We start from the raw sequence: 19,276 nt of genomic DNA on the forward strand, positions 1-19,276 counted from the left end.
ACTGATTTTCATTTCTTGTGTAATCTGACACACCCCAGCCTTTTCTTCCTGTTTCCTGAGAGTTGCCCTTCCACTGAGACCATTTCTGATGAGGCTTTCAACCTAATAGCTCTTTCGATATTGCCTCATTGGTGCTAATAATGCCGTTTTAATCCTGTTATTTTTAGCCTTTTTTTGTAGGTTCAACTAAAGAATTGGGAACAAAATGTGCCTAAAGACACGATTCAAAATTGGTTCTTTGCTAAGTTGTGCCTCAGTGTTAACAAACAACCAAAACATTTCTCTAAAATGGTCTGGTGCAAGGACTAAACTGAAGATGAGTGAAAAAGCAGACAATGTCCAGTGCTCAAGATCAGTTTAGAAAAGCAAAAGAAAGTCTGACTCCTTGGTAGCAAAATCTAAAGAAGGTGGCTCCCACACAGACCTTTGGACAGCACTGTAAATAAAATTAAAACAGATTAATTTCCATATTATCTGACTAGCTAAACTGCTGTAATTGTGGTGGGTAATCTGGTGTCTCAACAAATGCCACTGCATGCGCCTGTGGAACCGCCGAGGAAAAGGCCACCAAGAAGAAAATATAACAACACCCTTGAGACAGCTGCCACGGTGGCAGAATATAATTTTGTTTTCATTTCACCTGCACATTAAATCTTTGTTTAGTCATTTGTGAATCACCATCACCTTTCACATATGGTGTCTAGCACTAAGAGCTTGGAAAGTCTGTCCAACATGGTCCACAGATGTTGATTTGAAGGGTCATTTGCTCTTGAGGTTCTATTAACACAAGCGTTTTAGTTGACTGACCCAGCAGTGATTTATGATCTTCTGGGAATTCCAGGAAATTGTGGTGAACATGTAATTGCTTGGGAACATTTTTAGCACCTCTCAGGTCACTGGACATTGTTGTCGGGTCATAGGTCTGGCAAACCAAATGGCACTTGGATCAAAAGGGTTGTTGGATTCTAGTGAAGCCACACCTACTTACATGCTGTCTACTAATGTATTCAGTCTAAGCAAAGCCCTAAACCCGACCGTAATTCATACAGAGAAAAAAAGAAACCTAGCCGCAGAGCGCAGAGCAGCTCTGCCTCTCCACCACCTCCATCCTCCTTATATATATTTCCACCAGGTGTCTGTCACACAAAGAGCTGCTCTGTGAAGCCGACCGTACCTGGGATAATTACACAGCAGCGCTTGCACAATGAACCTCTTTGTCCAGATCGTGTAGGTTTTGATGTATTCAAAGAAGTTTGAAATTAATCAAGAAAAGATCACACTTAAATTCAGTGCTTATAAGCTCATTGGGGTGTGTCAGTTTCATGTGGAGAAAAAAGACCACTAGCAATGTAACAGTGATAGTAGCACACAGGGTGGCTGCAACTTCTAAACTGTGTTTGCTGCAATACTTTGTTCTTGTCTTGGTCACAAAGCTTGCTGTCCACAGTATCTTTCATAGGTTAAACCACATTTGCAGAAGTACAACAGAGCAAAATGTTTTATATCAAAGATGTTGATGAGTGCACTCTGCGATGACAAAGTGTATTCTGTATGTAAAGAAATCAAACAACCATCCTTAAAACATTGCTAAGATAAAAAAAAAAAAGAGTTACTGTATGTTTCTAACTAACAGAGAAATCTGCTTTGGGTGCAACAGATTTTTAACTAATAAAAAACCACACAAGTTGTAAAACATCAAATCAGTTTTCAATTTAGGGCCAGCAGTATGTGCCCCTAGAAAGTCCTATTAAAGCAGGATTCACTTTTAAAATCCTATTAACTGGTTTAAAACACAAAACAGAATTTCCCAGAAAAATGTAACTGGACTCATCATTATTCAGACAACACTTTGTAACAAAACACAAAGTTATAAAAACAGGCCTTTTTTTAAGGTGATCTACCAGGATATTGTCACAGTCCGGGTGAGTGGCTGGAAAATTCCACTAGGCTCCCGAGTCACCTGCTCTCCACACCTGGAGCTGGTTTGAGGCAATCAGGCCTGGGAGATTTAAGCGGCACGTTGACGTTCCCTCACTGCCAGTTTGTCAACTACCTAACGTTGGTAACCATCTCTAACGAGTTGTGTTGTCATCGCTAAGTATTATACTCACCTTGTTTTCTTGTGCTACAGTTTCCTGGATTCACCACGACTCATACCTCTGGCTCTAGCTCAGCTCTTGGACTTCTGGATCATCTCACCACCTCCCTTTGGAAATCTCTCAGTGCCTCACCTGCCTGCCCTCCTGCCACCACTGTTTCCTGGAACCTGTGGAACTCACCCGGACTCGCATCTCCTTCCCACCGAAGCTTATCTCACTCTGTCTTCAAGTAAGCCATCAGTTTAGTTATACTTACCTTCTCCTGGACTCAATAGCCATTTCCACGCTAACACCTTTCTCCTCTCTCCTCAGTGTGACCACTAGACATTACCTGATTCGCTCCAGTGCCCCTTCCAGGCCCACGCCAAGTTCTCATCACGTCCAATGCCACGTTGTGTCAGTTCATGTTATCATTGTGCTTACATCTAGTCAAATAAAGGTTGTTAAAACTCTCTGCTGCCTCCACTCTGGGTTCTCTGCTCTTGGGTTCAGTTTTGGTACCAGCCATCAGCAGTTTTGACAGATATAGGCATTTCCTAGGACACATGGATGCAATCCGTTTACAAGTGTGTAGTCACAGAAACTGGCTTTTTAAGGTTCCTGGTAAGCTGACTTAATCTAAATCCATGCAGTTAATTCTTTAGAAATAATTTTACCAGAGAAGATTGTAATTACCTCTTGTAGTGTATGTTGCACCACAAATACGAATATTACAAAGGTGACTTCTAACCAAAAACATTATGATTTGGGAACAGTTTAATTGTCTTTGTATTAAATCATTGCATTCCTATAATATGCAACACGTAAGATATTGTTATACAGTCTTAAAGTTTGTCCATATAAAATATGGTAAAACAGGGATTATACTTTTCATGTCCATGATTCCAGTAGTTCTACTCGGGTCCCAGTGATGTAAATTTCATCACGAGACTGTTAGTGTGAGGGTTTGTGTGGATGTGTACATACCTACCTGGTCTGTGGTAAATTTACATTACAATGCACCAACTATGCATGCTACCTTGGCAGTGGACAAGCAGACATCAAGGAAACATAACAGCAATAACTACTCGGCTATCTGTGAGTGTAATCTAGGCTTCAGACTTTTTGTTGAATTCAAGTGCCTGTAAAGCTGCTGACAGCCCTAATATCAATGATGGTAAGAAGTGAACCACCAGTTGTCTCAGTTCCAAAACAAATAAGCAAATATTATTTTACCAAACATCTTCTGATTGCTTCCACGGCACCCTTTTAAGTCTTCCTCCCAGCATGGAATAACACATCAACTCCATTCATGTGATGACTGATATTATAAATGAAAAATTGTTACTGTACACAACATCTGACTTTAGGAGAGGAAAATATGACATTACTCAAAAGAAGAAAAAGTGTTTTTCTGGTGTCTCATGACAGCAGACAGCTGGACCTCACATTGGATCTTATTATTTCAACCCCATTCAATACACAACATGCATTTTTCACAAACCTTGGACGGTGTTCACAAGGCACCGCCTCATCAGTCTTGCGCTCATGCTGTAAATGACCACAATCTACAACTTTTGCATTTGGTATCTTGTGTTTGACTGGTTTGACAACAGATGCAGTAGTACTCTCATGATTAACATGAAACTACTTGCATGGCTGTGAATGGTAAATGTCACACAATCAAAGGCAACAATTACAATCAGTCATGTAGCAAAAAAGAGCATATCTTCAGTTTTTTTGGCCTTTCCATGTGAGAAAAGAGGCTGCATGTGTGTGAAGCTAACTGAAACAGATGTGAATCAGGTGTAATCTCAGCAAACAGGGAAGTGAAATGTGGCTTTGCATGTAAATTGGGTTACTCTTCATTGGCTCAAATATTAACTGTAATGGTTTGTGCATGCTCAAACGTTTAAAGGTCCAAATGCTTTATCGAGACTCTGTCATAAGCAGATTCCAAGTCTTCAAGAGAAACGATGATGGTAAAAACAATTACACAAGAGAATGTGTTGCAGGAAAGGTATTCGTAGTATTTTTTTCTCAAATCTTTTAACGTCTAAGTTGGTGGTCAGTGTCACTGATTTCTAATTCCAGTGGTAAATTGTCATAATCATCAACACGTGAGAATTTCATGTTAAAAGTGTATCAGAAAAGGGAAACATATTGTTTGTATCAGAATTAACAGCCCCCTGGATTTTTCTGGAGCTCAGGCAGGTCCACTGGTAGATGTCCAAACCGCAACTTTGAGAGGTTTTCCATTGGAATTCATATCAGATCTGTCAGGAGGCCTCTAGACTGGAACCCCAGTGCTTAGCGTCCTGAAGCCTATTTGCAAATTACCTCCTTCACCAGTCGAGTGTAGAATAACACATAGCGGCCAGCCATCTGTCCAAGACCAAGCTCCCTGGGTCAGCTACTGCAAGGAGAAGGGATACGGGGCAGGACTAAGGAGGGTGTCAAATCTGGCTAACCAAACCCTATTGATATGAAACCTGTTGCTGCTTTTACAGTCACCCACTGGTGTCCCATTTCTCTTATTATGGGTGTTTTTTGAAGGAAGTGTCCAGAGTTGTTAGCAGTAGACTTTCTTTTACTGGTTTTTGACATCCGGGTATAATAAAGCAGACCATAGGAGACTTGAGTGTGTGTCCGTGTTCTAAATTTGCATGATGAATGGTGGCAGTGGCTGAGTGTGACAGGTTGCCTGCTATAATGGGTCTCTGAGGAACCTAATCAGCCATTCCCACTGCACTAAGGATAAATAATAAGCTGGTCAACTCTACTCTAAGGGGGTCCAGCCACAAAACAGCTGACTGATGGCACTTTTGCAAAAAATACTAAGAACTCTAAAGAATTACATTGATAAAAAATATATAGAGAGAGAGCACACAAACCAAGACCTCAATTCAGTTTGCAAGTCAACATTTTAGAGTACACAGGCATGGATTTGCAAGTACAGAAAAAGACTTCAGCAGAAGGGAAGACAGAATCATGAGGGTAATTATTTAAGCGAGAGAATGATTGCTGTGCTGTGTTGCTTAAAGTATGGCTGCAGTAAACTGCAGAGGAAGGAAGCCGGTTTCTACTGGCCAACATATCTCATTAATTCACTTGTCAAGTGTATGTACAATATGAGCTAATAAAATGAGAAACAGCGCAACTGAAAAAAAAAACCCATGAAAACTTTTTATTAGCTCATTGAGGTCTGAGGTCAAAGCTCTATGGCTGCATCTCAACCAATCCCTCACATCCTCTTGTCACACCACCTGCCACACCAACCTTTTGCATGTTCAGCCTTGTTTTCTCCTGCTTGACTAATCCTGTCACTCTAAATCTTAACAAAGGCACAATGAAGCTTCTTCCGACCTTCTCCATGCTTCTCCATCAACACTCTCAAACCAAACATTGCATCTGTAGTGCTCTTTCTTGGCATGAAGTCATATCAGTAGTAATAGTTACTACAGCTTCTCACAGCACCCTTGTTCTTGAAAACTTTTCTTTCTTAGGAATCCTCTCACTTTTGATGAGTAAATGAAACAGTCTAAAAAGTTCATTGCCCTCTCCCACAGACAAACCAGTCACCTTTCCACTCTTCATGTTCTTCGTGGTTGGCCTCATTTCTTTCTTACTAATCCTCTGCACTTACTAATTCACTAATTTTCCTCCATCAGTTCTGTTCTCTTCTCTAACATACTCTTTCCATGTTCTGAACTCATTCTCTTCACTCGTGATTACATTTCCATCTCTATTCTTAATCACCCTATCCTGCTGCTCATCCTTTCCATTGTGATCTCTCCTTCTAGCCAATTAATTCAAGTCTGTTTCTCCTTTCTTAGTGTCCGGTCTTGCATACAACTCATTATGAGCCTTTTCCTTTTCCTTTGCCACCTCTCTGTTTGCTGTATGCCCAGCCTCCAGTACTCCTGTCTACTTTCTTCATCTCCCTGACTATCAACCTTTTTCTTTATCATCTTCTTCCTTTGAGTGCTTTCCTGTATTTCGTCATTCCATCGCTATGTCCACCTGTCATCTTTGCTTTGGCCAGAGAATACACCAAACACCTTCTTGGCAGCATCCCTCCCCATTTCATTTCATTTCCCAGTCATCTGGTAACACTCCACTTCATCCCAGAGCCTGTCTCAAAAGCATACGTCATGTTGGCAGAAGCTTCTGGAGATAAATTGCGACATATAATTGTAAGTGTCCTGTCAACAGCGATTATTATAAATACCCGAACTTCAGGGGATGAAAATGTGCTTTATGATTTGTTGTTCAGCATTTTGCTTTTCAGATAATATAAGGTACACTTCGTCTAAGACTGTTACGGCTGTAGCAGGGCCTCCTCCTTTAGTTGCCCTTGTGTGGGTGTGTCCCTCTGTCTCTGCCACCGTTTTTGGTACAGCTGACTCCCACCAGCAATTAGAAGTATTTAAGGCCAGGGAAAGGTGAGCTCCAGGGCCATATCTCATTATGTAATAGATGTTGAAAAAAATTGGTGGACAAAGCATAACAATATTTCTTTTTCTGAGACTGTGGCTGATTTAACTTTAGTTTCTTATATGCTCTAGGCAAGTCAAACATTGATCAACAATTATGTGTCTTCATGCTCTCTAGTTCTACAGCCTTCGCCACAGCATACATGTGCATATATGTCACTTTCTATTTGAACTGTCAGCATTCATCCTGCAAGTCATGATGTTCCAGCTCCAATGTACATCTTTTGCACCCATTCTCAAATTAGATTGGGTGCCACCAACAGCTTAGGCACGTAAAAAAACATAGCTGAGACTTAAAGTTACAGATTCTCCATTGACAGTCACCAAGTGGGTGTTTATTGGTGTTTACATACTGTGATTACTTTGTAATGTTTGATTCATTAGGACCACACTATGTAATGGAGGAAGGAGAAATCAGGAGATCAGTGGAGCCTTTGTTTAAGTGGGGTGGCTCTACTCCAGTGACAAGGCTACACTACGCTAGACAGATGGGAAACCTGCCCAGTTGTAGAGGCTTAGCAATTTGCGTCATGAATCACTCGGTGAAAGAACTTCTGTTTCATGACTCAGATACTGGACAGAAATGCACAATGCTAAGGCAGTCAGATACAAAAGGATGACGCATAAGACTAGTTGCAGGTTGGCCGGCAGATGTAAATAAAATATACACAAATAAAGAGACTTGGAACAAGAAAACAATGACAGAAGAATAAAGCCAATCTGGCAAAACATTAGTTAAGAGGAGCTTGTAAATATATTGAGGGGCTGATTAGGTGGAAACAGGTGAGATGGAAAGTAATTAAGATCAGGTCATCTTACTGGAAGGAAAGCAGCTCAAGGGTATTGGCAGGGTTGGAAATAACAATGAAGTAATGAAGTGAAAAGACAAAGGCATAGCAGAATGACTGAGTGCAAGAATATCACTAAATTAAGACTCGAGCTGCCTTCTGAAACTCTATTAATATTACTTAGTTTGTTCTGATGGGGTGCTGAGCTGGAGGAAAGACACCACTTCTTATCTATGAATACACAAAACTATCACCTATCATGTTAGTGCAAATTACTACAATCTGTTTTGGCACAAACACAAATGTTGGCAAATGAAGACACAATACATTTGAACTTATCCTGCAGAATGTGCAGCAGAATGTTGAAAAAAATAATAACTTGCAAATCACCTCTCAGTGGATATTAGGTAGAATAAACAAAGTCTAGGGTGCATATAAGTAAAAACTGTTCCAGGTAAAGAGCTTCTGGCAGCAGCAGCAGTGGCAGTAAATAAGAAACACATCTGCATTCAGATTGGATGTGAGCATAAAGACGTCAAACTGGCTTCCAAATCACTGTAATTAAATGTGATGTTTGTGGTGAACTGGCTGACAGTTAATACAGCAGAAAGACGTGTGACTTTGAATATCCTTCCAGAAAAGATTCACAATAGTTATTAAGAGCGAGTCACTGTGTGGTTACCGTGTCCTGTTACACCCTTCTGAACAGAATCTCATCTGTCACTAAAAATAGTACTGCCTCCATACAGCACTCTTATTCAACTATGGAAGAACAGAAAGGGAAATTACATGTATGACATAACTGTGACAAAAGTACCCAAAAAGTAAATAGATGATAAGGCAAGCTTGCACATTTGGATCTGCAGCTTTTTCTTCAAAGGTACAGTATCAACAGTGTTCCCACATCGCAAGTCTAGGGCTGCTTATGGACCTCTTGCAGTTGACTCTAAATTAAACTTGTGCCAAGAATCAAGTAAAGAAAGTGTTTAGCAATGACATACAGAAAAGAAAACAGTTGATAAAACAGAATCTTCCCAGTTTTGTTAACCTATTGATCCCCTATCTAACGAGCGCTGCAGTGGATTAGTAGCGCTGTTGGTTTAGGCGACCGAGGACCGCCGCTATAGCTATCAGCATGTGTTAAATCACCTGGAATCACCCGGGTCAGATGAGTAATTCCTTTTTATCATGCTGCTGCACAGCAATGAGTTTAGAGCCCACACTGGCTCACACACCACTCACCGATAAATATTATCCCACGGAGTCCTTTCCTCTAAGCCTGTGAGCCGAACATGTGATGGTCTGAGTGGAAATCCAGCTGTGTGGGGAAGAGCCTGTTGTTTTGACAATACACTACTGGATCTTCCCATCTTGTCTCTTTCTCTGGAACTAATCAATCCTGACATCTCGATATGCACAGACCGCACCTGCTTCCTCCTTCGCCTCCACACAGACAACACACGCACACATTTGTGCAGTCGTAGTAGAGCTCTAAAAAAATATGGTATTATTACAGCTTGAGCATTTGGGGAAGAGGTAAGACAAAGTACATTGTGTCAGTGTAGAAATAAAAAACGATACCATTTCCTCAGATGTGTGAGTTTAGAAAGCCTCAGGGATTTCTTTGTTAATAGCTCTCTGTATGTCTTCAGAGGTGGCCATTTGCGGGAGATGGGGATCTGGGTTGTGTCTCAGACTCCTTTTTTCTGCATACATTGTCCACCTGCACAAGCACACATAACCAGCCATGCAAGATCGCATACACGCAGGCATGAATGTGTGTTCACTGCAGTAGCTGGTATCTATAGGGATAAAGTCTATGCCCTGTTGGAGTGGATCAACAACTAGCAGTTATTAGTTACAACTCCTTAGGGTTTTGGAGGATTGTGTGAGACGTGGCACTGAAAATGTAAATTTGAGTTGTGGGAATCACGCGCATCAGCAACTTCAGTTTTAAACTTTTAATAACACACAGTGTCATAGTGCCTTGTCAGTATGCTAGTGTGAAAGCTAAAGCTGAATGTAAAGCACTGTAAGTGTTGAAAAGAAGATTTATGGCGTGGACGACAGAGAACCACCCGATGTGCTCATTTCCTGCGGAGTGCCAGAGCACTCTGTACGCTAATTTCAGTGATAACATCAAAAACTCATTCCACTTGGATATTATTACACTGCATGCATACATGCATGAAATCCAAAAAGTGAAGGATTTGACAATGTCACTTTGATGAATGTTTTGTCATTTAATACTAAATGAATGTAGTAGAAAGGATAATTTGGGGACAAACTTGCAATTTTGTGTGAGGAGAATATTAATCGAATGTTTTATAGCATTATGTTCTTATGTGGCAAAGAGAAAAGAACAAATCATTGCTGAATATTATGTCTCTTCGAGCATGCTGTCCACTCATGGTTTGCTCACTTGGTGCTTTCTGGACACATTAGAGAAAAACCAAGTACCGCATTTTCCGCACTATAAGGGGCACTTAAAATCCTTTAGTTTGCACAAAAATTGACAGTGCGCCTTATGTTTGAACTCTGGTTGTACTTACTGACCTCAAACCAATTTTATGTGGTACACAGCGCTCAAAAATCTGTCAAAAATGTTTTAGTACGACTTTGCTAAGCTACGAAGCTGCACTGCTTGATGGATTGTCGAAGCATTATGGCTGCCGTAGTCAGCAGCCTCGCGGAGTAATCTGGGTCCTAAACTCTGTCTGCTTCAGGTCCCAAAGTCAAACGAACACTGCGGCATCAATGAGAGTTAAAAACTGTCTGAATTCTTTCATCTTTAATAAAATGATCAATGTTGCTGCTTTACCAGGTGTAACAATTAAGTTTAACATCCAGGCATCCATGAAAACAGAATTTATTACATTTAAAAGAGTTAGAAGTTAGCAGGAAGTTAGCTCGCTAGCTTCCACCTAAACATGATATAGCATGTTCTGACTGAGAGATGTCTGAAAAAATTCAAGTGTACAGCTCTGCTATCACTTCCAACATAAATGAAGACAGAAAACTAAACAGCAGTGACGTTTGTAGGGTTACTGAAGTTGGGCTAGCTGGTATATAATGATGTGCTACGTGATCGCTAGCGACACAGCTATGTTAGCATAACATAAACACAGTGAAGCTGGAGGATGAACGCTAACTTTTTCCGCTTGATAAAAGTTAACATGAGGGTTCCCGATGGTTAGGGGCAAATACAATCGCATGGCAGGATGCTGTAAACGGACCAAACTTCAGTCAGGAGAACAACTGAGATAATCCATCCACAATACGAGGTTAGTCATTAATATACTGCAACAACATGGGAATAGAGCAGCTGCCAGAGAATTCAACATTAATGAATCAATGGTACAGAAGTAAAGGAAGCAAGAAGAATGAGATGAGTAAAGTTTGACTTATCTGACTGTTTTGTTTTGCTTAATGCACCTTATGGTCCGAAAAATACAGTAAATAAAACTACAGCCGACGGAGTCTACAGACATGCTGGGGACTCTGTATGACTGTGCATATGCTGTAATCATTATATCAGCAGAATGCAAAAACCCGTAAAAAGGTGGTTTTAGTGCCAATCATCCTATTAACTGCTTTTGTTCTACAAACTATGAAAACTCAGGTGAAGAAGTTTTTTAAAGTAATCTGCATACTTTACCATATTTCGTTTTACCGCTTTGCGTTTAGGAACAGTAGCTCCTGTATAAACAGCTGCAGTACAACATGTGCTGTAAAATGCCAAAGAAAGACAATTTCCTTTCTGGACATCAAAACGCTTCAATAATATGAGGCAAAATCTAGATCTCATGGAGGAGCTTCATCCTAATGCCTCTTCTATCAAATAATAACAGTGGGTATTGGGTCCAGAGGGGAAGACTTCTCTGCATCACGCACAGTGAACCACTCTAAACAAGCTTGGTCGGGTGCTGTGAGCGCCTGGCTCAGGTGCTTGAGATCAAAGTAGCGATAGTCCATCGGCACATACCACGAAATGTTTGCTTGATAACAGCAGGCAGATTTTCCAGATCACAGCATAATAAAATGAATTCCTTTCTCCCAGTTTGAACAGTTGGAGAGTGCAAGAGGTCATATCAAGCAATGAAGTGCACTAAAGTCATAAGAGCAGAAGTCATATGACTCTGATTTCTTTGGGGCCAGGCTTGAGACAATCCTTTATCTCTTACAATGAGAGAAATGTGGAGCGTATAAAAGAAGCAGGGAAACCATTTTTACATCTAATTAAATATAAAAGCAATTCTGACATACATTGTTAAAGAAATGTCGCTTTTAGCATGAAATATAAATCAGTTCTGTATAATTTATACTACGGCCATGTCACTTTATATCAGTCTAAAATTCTTGATTGAAATCAATTTGCAGGGTTTTTTGCACCACATAATGACATTGTCAGTGATTTGGCCTTGTTGGTACCACAGTCATCCAAGCTGCAAAGTACTAATGAGAACTTGCACTATTATGTGCTTGCATAAACACCCACGTGTTGAGAGCTTTAAAGGCAGACGAGAACCCAGAAACACTACTGTTTGCTTAAAGGCCACTGACACAGAAATCCAAAGTTATGTGCTCACTGTGTGTCTTCTTACCTCATTTTAGGAACGCTAGCTTAAGTGTTTTGGCAACACTAACACAAGTGAGGAGAGAATTTCATTCTACAGTGCAGGTGCTTTTACCTGGATTCAGGTGCATTACTACAGTGAACATGTCTTAACCTGGCAGCTTTAACTCTAGACTTTTCACATCTTTCAGATGTTCGGTACAGATTAAAGACTAGGGTTTACTGTGGCTTGTGAAGTATTTTCTCCACAAGCCTAGAGACAAAAAGGTTTAACAACTATGACTAAAAATTATATGGCATGTGCTTTATAAATAAACTTGAACTTGACAAGTGAGGAGAGAATTTCATTCTACAGTGCAGGTGCACAACCTGGATTCAGGTGCATTACTACAGTGAACATGTCTTAACCCACTTTAACTCTAGACTTTTACATCTTTCAGACGAGTGCACAGGGTTTACTCTTAAGTATTTTGAGACAAAAAACAACTATGACTAAAAAAATGGCATGAAATAATTAATAAGCACATTTAAACAATTATTAAACATTATTTATTTTAGCTAGCTCACTTGTTCAAACCTACTGAAAATTCAGTGCCTGGACCTGGATATTTTTATGCTACTTTCTAGTCATAATCTGTCCATTTCCCTTTTTTCCATCCGTCCGTTCTCTTTTGCTTATGCTTGTCAGGATGTGGGGGGGGGGGGCTATCCCAGCTACCACAGGGTACACCCTGGACAGGTCGCCAGTCTCTCACAGGGCTAAAACATAGAGACAGACTCACATTCACACCTATGGACAATATAGAATTACCAATTAACCTAACCACACTAAGTGCACACTAAGAACCCACGCAAACACGGGGGAGAACGTGTAAACTCCACAGACCCTGGCCAGGTGTGAGGCAACAGTGCTAATCACCGCGCCACCATGCTGCCCCTATTTTATTATTATTCCCTTCCTTTATTACCACTGGTATGATCAGAAGTTCAAGTTTGCCTTGTTTTAATGTCTGCATGAAAATCTACTTGTCTGGTTGCAGACTCTACTGGAAACACGGCATTCCCTATTTTAGGGAATGGTAACTATGTGAACTGACGTGTAATTTCACGGTTAGCAAGCTATGGGAAAACATTCAAATGCCTACCGTTTCATATAGCAATAAATAAAACTACATCGCATTTGTGGCTTGACTCCACAACCCAACAAACTGTCAAATTTTGCTATTTGATGCAGAGATTAAGTGAAGCGCACCTGTGTTATGAGAAGAAGAGGCAAACTGGACTGGACAGTGCAAGCAGCGTCCACGCATTCCAGCTCGATAAGGAAATCTGGGCACCATGGTGAGCTCGGTTCATGGATGCAGACCTTCCAAGCAGAACATGTGAGAAACATCACAAGGCAGACTGCTTCGTTCACAGGGAAGGGCCATTTACTTGTCAACGGGGTCTGAATTGTGGGACGGGTGGAATCGAAACACACCGACCATATGTGGCTCCACACTGCTACCCCTTCCATATGGGAATATTTACATGTCTCCTTTGTTGTACAAAGATCAAAGCAGAGGAAATTCATTTGAGTTGATTTTATGACACATTTTAGCAAATTTACAGGGGGCAACTTTATATACCCTGTAAAAGCTGTTCCACAGCATGGAAGATCACCCCATTAAGTCTTAATACAACGGAAATTTGATGTTAAACTTGAGCTGTTGCTCCAAAGTGTGAGTGGCAAAACCTTAATATCAATCTGTGACCGACACTATCAGCAATAATGGCTGCAGAGGCACTCCTCAAAGCAGAACACCATAAATTTATTGTGGAAAAAAACAAACAAACAAACAAAAAATTAAGCAGACAAACAACCAAAACAAAGAAAAACACCACTGGGAAGAAAGGTCTACTCTGGCACATGGTTCATTTTATAATACAAAAAGGAGAAAAAATGGGGCTACAAAGCTTGATAATTTATACAAATACAACAACTTTCAAAAATAAGTTTTAATTTAGTAAACGCTCCGTGAACAAGTTTCTGCAATAGCCGGCCGCTTGAGATCCCTGAGCAGAGACACAGAGTGAAACATTTTTTTTCTCAAACACCTTCATTAAAACAAGTTGTCAGTGTTTCTTCATGAACACTTTATATATACATGTGATAATAACACGATATGTCTGATGTGTGTGACATACGGTGCTGGGAATTAATGTGAACTGTGAATCTTAGTGAAAATTTCACTGTCGCCATAATAGTTAAAAACAGAACGGTGTTATAGCATTATGACTGTAACAAATGACTTAAATTCAAAAAACAACGCTGCTCTGTATTTACCCACGATGGGCCACATAACTGGGTATTTACTCCATAATGACCACAGAAGTAAACATAACAGCTGTCGTTTCCTTCTTTTTACATCTAAAAACACAGTACCAGCTGGTTCTGCTGCTAGTTAACACAGAGCAATAACTTAAAATGAAATAAACAAAGGACACGGATAGCTGAGAGGTTTGTGACCAATAATAAACAAATTATTACAAAGATGGTACATGCTGATACCTCTGGGAAGGTGCTGTTTCACTTGCTGACAATAAACAAAACAAACAAATTACACAGAATATGTACAAATGAGACTGAAAGACTGACAATGTGAGAAATACTGTAATAATGTAAAAAGCCAAACTTGCTCAGTAACACAGAGTCAAATTTGTGTCTGGCTACTTTTTTGCTGCTTTTGATGATTTTTTTTGATACTATACACAATGTAGGTATATATTAGAATTAATTTATACACACACACACTAAACTTACTTATATCAACATAAAGGCATTAAAATATTTCCCTCAAATGCACCATGACTGTGCATTGTTCTGTGGTTAAAAGGTGTGCATCAGCATAGTTTTTGTATTTGGTTAGAAGAACTCCTTCATCTGCTTAAGGTCCTTACACACTCTTCTATAAAAGCTTCGGGCATGTAGCAAGGCGGTGTACCTGAATCTACAGTACCTACCTATTTTTTGTCTGTTACTTCCACAGGAAGGTAGCTTAACATTTCTATGTATAGTTTCTTAACTGCCATGGTGACTTCTTAACCAAAGCAGAGAAGATCTGTAATGATAAAAACACTTCCTGCTACACTCATGAAAAAGATATTACACCTTTTAAGTCATTATAATGCAAATTTTCCTCCACTTTTTGAGCTTACCTGCCAAAATATGCTGGGTTTTGCAAAGCGGAACGTTTGCAGAGGCTACCGTTGTGCTGCAATGGCTAACAAATTAAATTCCCTTTTTCAAGTTGTCACCGAATATTAGGAAAGTGCTACAAATGGTTTGTAATAATAGCAAAGTGTGTATATTCTAATGAACAAATTTCATCACCGAGACTATGAATCGGTACACAAGCTGGAGATTTGAGATGAGTTGATTTTGAATGTTGTTAGTTCTTCATGTACTGTCTTCATGATCAAAGCGGAGTATCTGGTCAAACCAAGAACTTCATTTAATGATGATGGAAACTACCTGCTCCCCCCCAGTGCAGCGTTATGAGATTCTTTCCTCTCTTTTATCTCTAATATTAAATTTTACCCAGTTCAACAATTCTTTTTGAGAAACTTTTGAGCAGAATTGCTTAGTTTAAGTATAATTCATCTCAAATGTTAAAGGATGTACCTGGTCTTACTTCAAGTGCTTTTGTTATGAAGGAAAGAAAAGCCTTAATTTTGAAAAAAGTACTTAAAAGTCCAAATACCACATAACGTCTGCCAAACTGTGAGCAATGATTCTGAGGAAAGCTGCTGGCCTGAGGTGTATGCGAAGCTCAGGAGTCATTAGGAGAGCTGTGTGGTACAGTCACGGCCTCTGTGAGCAAACATTCTCCCTGAGTCTCTTCCATCTTTCCTGGATGAGAAGAGCAAATGAGGAGCATGTAGGCTGTCCTTTTCCCAGGTCTGGTGTGCAGATGGCGAGTAGGCGGGGTCTCTTGAGCTCAGGGGCTTGTGGTCCTCAAGCCCTGTTTCTCCATGATGTTCCACAGCTTACGCAAATTGGACTGGGTGATGGCATCATCTGGTTTTAGTTGAAGTGCTCGGAGGTAATTGGCTTCAGCTTCTTGCAGCTTCCCATTGAGGTGGAGGATTGCCCCAAGATTCATCAAAGCTGCAGGGTACTGAAATTTAAGAAGAAAAAAGAGAGCGAACTTAGTTATTTTAGGGTAAGACCAATTGGATTCAGAGATTAAGCTTAAAAGACAATGCAACAGTTTATAACCTAGTACAGTTGGTACTAGCATACGGGAGCTAACCTACACATAAGGACAGTGTTTTAGCTAGAGACATGTTTTAATAAAAAATTCAAATTTTACTACATCCATGGGCTGATAAATAATGCACATAAAGTCCATCTGTTCACACTTTGGGATGTACATAATTTAATGGAAATGGAAAAAATGAGTAACAGTAACTTGTTTCTTATGACAAAAGCAAGAGAAAATGCCCGAGGTGAGGCTTAAATAAAGAAAGTAGTTTTTCATCACATGATGATTTAACACAGTGGTTTGTGTTCGTCTGATCACCCAGACCCTGTTTGGAGTTTGGTAACCATGCTGCTTTGCATGTCTCTGTGTCTTGTCTGTGGCCATAGATGTCAGGGCGGGCGACCGCGACTTTGAAGTGGGTTGAGATGAATATACTGTTTATTCCCGTTAGTGCCGAGGGGCAAAATCATCAGCGGTGCAATGAGTGAGTCATGAGGACCAAACTACAGGAAATGTGTCTGGGGTGCAATCATGTCAGAAGCATGGGATATCCAGGGCTAGGGAAGGGCCACATCTGATCACTATTTCAGTTTGAAATGTGAAAAACAAGTCTAATCGTGTAGTGAGGCTACTGCTGCGGACTATTGTGATTTCTATCATTGTAATTCCTAGGATACAAGGATGTTAAAATTAAAAAAAGAAAGAAAACTTTTTTACTAAAACAATCATCACATCCACCAGTTACTTAAAACAGTGCATGATTATGATATTTCAAGAGGTGAACAATTTCTTTTGGTCCATTAGGTAACCCAAAGTATTTCTCTTGTTGAAAAAGCGAATGGAGAAATCATAATAGAGGAAAACTGAACAGATAACACTCTGAATCTATATCAAGATATAAGAAACTTTCCAAACAAACAACCCCAGATGAATAAATGAACAGTTTACATTCTTATATTAATGTGAATCTGGAGTTTAAGCTTCACACTTTTAAGCACAGAAGCTCTCCTAAGAGTGTTGGCCTTTGTCTCATATATTCCCAACTACGAGGAATTATGTGAACGGCGCCGTTTGCTGGACTGTTCGCTTACAAAACATTTCACTGTTTTTCCAGTGCCAGGGTAGGATGAGTGATGCTCCATGCATGATTTCCATTTTAATGGGAAGGAGAGTGCTTTTCTCTTTGGCAGAATTCAACCAGTATAGTCCAACTATGCCACTGTCCCCTTGAGAGAAAACCATTTTCTGCTGTAAACACACAAAATGTAAAACATAGAACACATGCCTGGCCCAAAGGAAGGACTGACACGACCAACACCTCTACTGTAGCTCGTTGGAGAGGATCTTTTTTTAATTTAAAGCATCCTGGCAAAACTAAATTTGTTCTGCTAGCAGCCAGGGTTCTTGAATTTAATGGTTGGGGTAATTCTGAGGCTGGTCGCACTTTAAATGACCTTCTTTTTGACCCATCATTGGATGTTTAAACCACAGAATAACCGTCAGGCTTCAGTTTACAAGTTGGTGCATTTTAAAAGTCAGAAAATTGTGAGTCAAAGTATTTTTTCTTATACAGATGGACACAGTTGAAAGTAAAAGTGAGAGGGTGACACATAAATAGAGCCACAATCTATTGATGTGTTGTGTGTTAACAAAAAACCCCAAAATGTCATTGCCCCTGTCTCTGTCTGATACATGTGTGAGTTCACAGAAGCAGGTGGGCAGTAAGCCTTTAACAAACAAACTCTGTCCAGCCGAAGTCAGGGTTTGAATGGATGGGATCCTGGAGAATAGAAGTAAATGTTTTCCAGAAAGCTAACAAAGCTTGTATTCACACTTTTTACCGCTCCCCAGGACACTTACTGATGAGTGGTGTAACATGTGAAACACTGTGCAGTGACTCCTGGGTAGAAAATCCACAGAGTGCTGGTTTTCTTCTTAGCACAGCTGCAGCATAGCTTCAAAGATTGCTCTTTTCACCCATGCACAACTTAGCAATCCCTGAATTTTGTTTCCCTCCTAAGGTCTACCCTGCAGACTCAAAGCTAAAGACTACTAAAAGCCTTTGCTTCTCCCCCTTCTTCATATATCTAAGCCGTTTGTGATTTATACCCCCGTTTCTGCATTCTTCCTAGCCCTTGCAACACACTGCAGAACACTGGCTTGTCAAAAGCTTTTATTTTTTTCTCATTTCCTGCTGCTCTGTAACCTCTCCGCCTCCCCACCCTTGCTGAAATCGGCATGCAGGAGCAGAGGCATGTCCAGATGCAGAGCATATTAGCCTAGACTGTAAAGCAACATATGCTACAGAGGTTGTGAATGTTCAGTGTAAAACCAGGTGTTGAATGACCTGGCTGTAATGACTTTAAATAGCCATTTAAGCAAAGACTATCAATATAAAGTTGGAGACTTTGAAAGGGCAGATGTCATAGGTTATAGAGAGCGACTGATGCTAAGCAAGCATCCAACCGGATTTAGTTTATCTAGATTGAGGGAATTGTAGGACTGAAGGATTAAATCCTTTGAATGGAAGGAAGTGTCCTCTCTCACTCAAAGCAAGCAGACATATGTGCCTAATATAAAACACCAGGGCCTTTGGAGAGCAAAGAGTCAAGTCGCAGTAAAGCATGAAATGACAAATGAAGATAGACAGTGTACATGGCTTAAGTCAAATCACATTGGAAAGAACAAAGGATAAAGGTAAAGAAGATGGATGAAGATGCTAAATTATAATAATGCCTCAGCTGTAAAGCAACACAAATAACAAAAAGTTTCCCAAAAAATGGACCCAACAGGGGCAAAACAGTGTCTCTGCATGTGGACGAGGACTACGGAGTACACGAACATCTCAAGACTTTAATTTATAGACGAACTGAACAACACTGACACAGAAATGGGGTTTTTTTTGCATTTCATACACTCTTCAAACAGTTTGAAGAAAAACTTGTTAACTCCAAACTGGCTGTAGTTGTGTATGTAAGAGTCCCTTATGGATTAATTACAAGATCCTGATGGGAGTCTCCATGGTGATGTGTGTTTTGCTGTTCAAATGTATTAAATCACAAAATTGATGTGTTATCAATAATGAGTTTGT

The 19,276-nt window shown here is 40.1% G+C and overlaps 1 protein-coding gene across 1 annotated transcript in view; it reads right to left on the reverse strand.

Annotated features, from left to right (window-relative positions):
- Positions 1-13,728: 13,728 nt before the first annotated feature.
- Positions 13,729-19,276, reverse strand: part of tmtc2b (transmembrane O-mannosyltransferase targeting cadherins 2b) — a 78,887-nt gene continuing 73,339 nt past the window's right edge. The window contains exon 12 of the mRNA XM_031725980.2: positions 13,729-16,098. Within this exon, the coding sequence (XP_031581840.2) occupies positions 15,919-16,098 (180 nt within the window). The 3' untranslated portion in view covers positions 13,729-15,918. The remainder of the gene's footprint in view (positions 16,099-19,276) is intronic.

This window comes from Oreochromis aureus, linkage group 7 (assembly GCF_013358895.1).
Source record: "Oreochromis aureus strain Israel breed Guangdong linkage group 7, ZZ_aureus, whole genome shotgun sequence".
Lineage (NCBI taxonomy): Eukaryota > Metazoa > Chordata > Actinopteri > Cichliformes > Cichlidae > Oreochromis > Oreochromis aureus.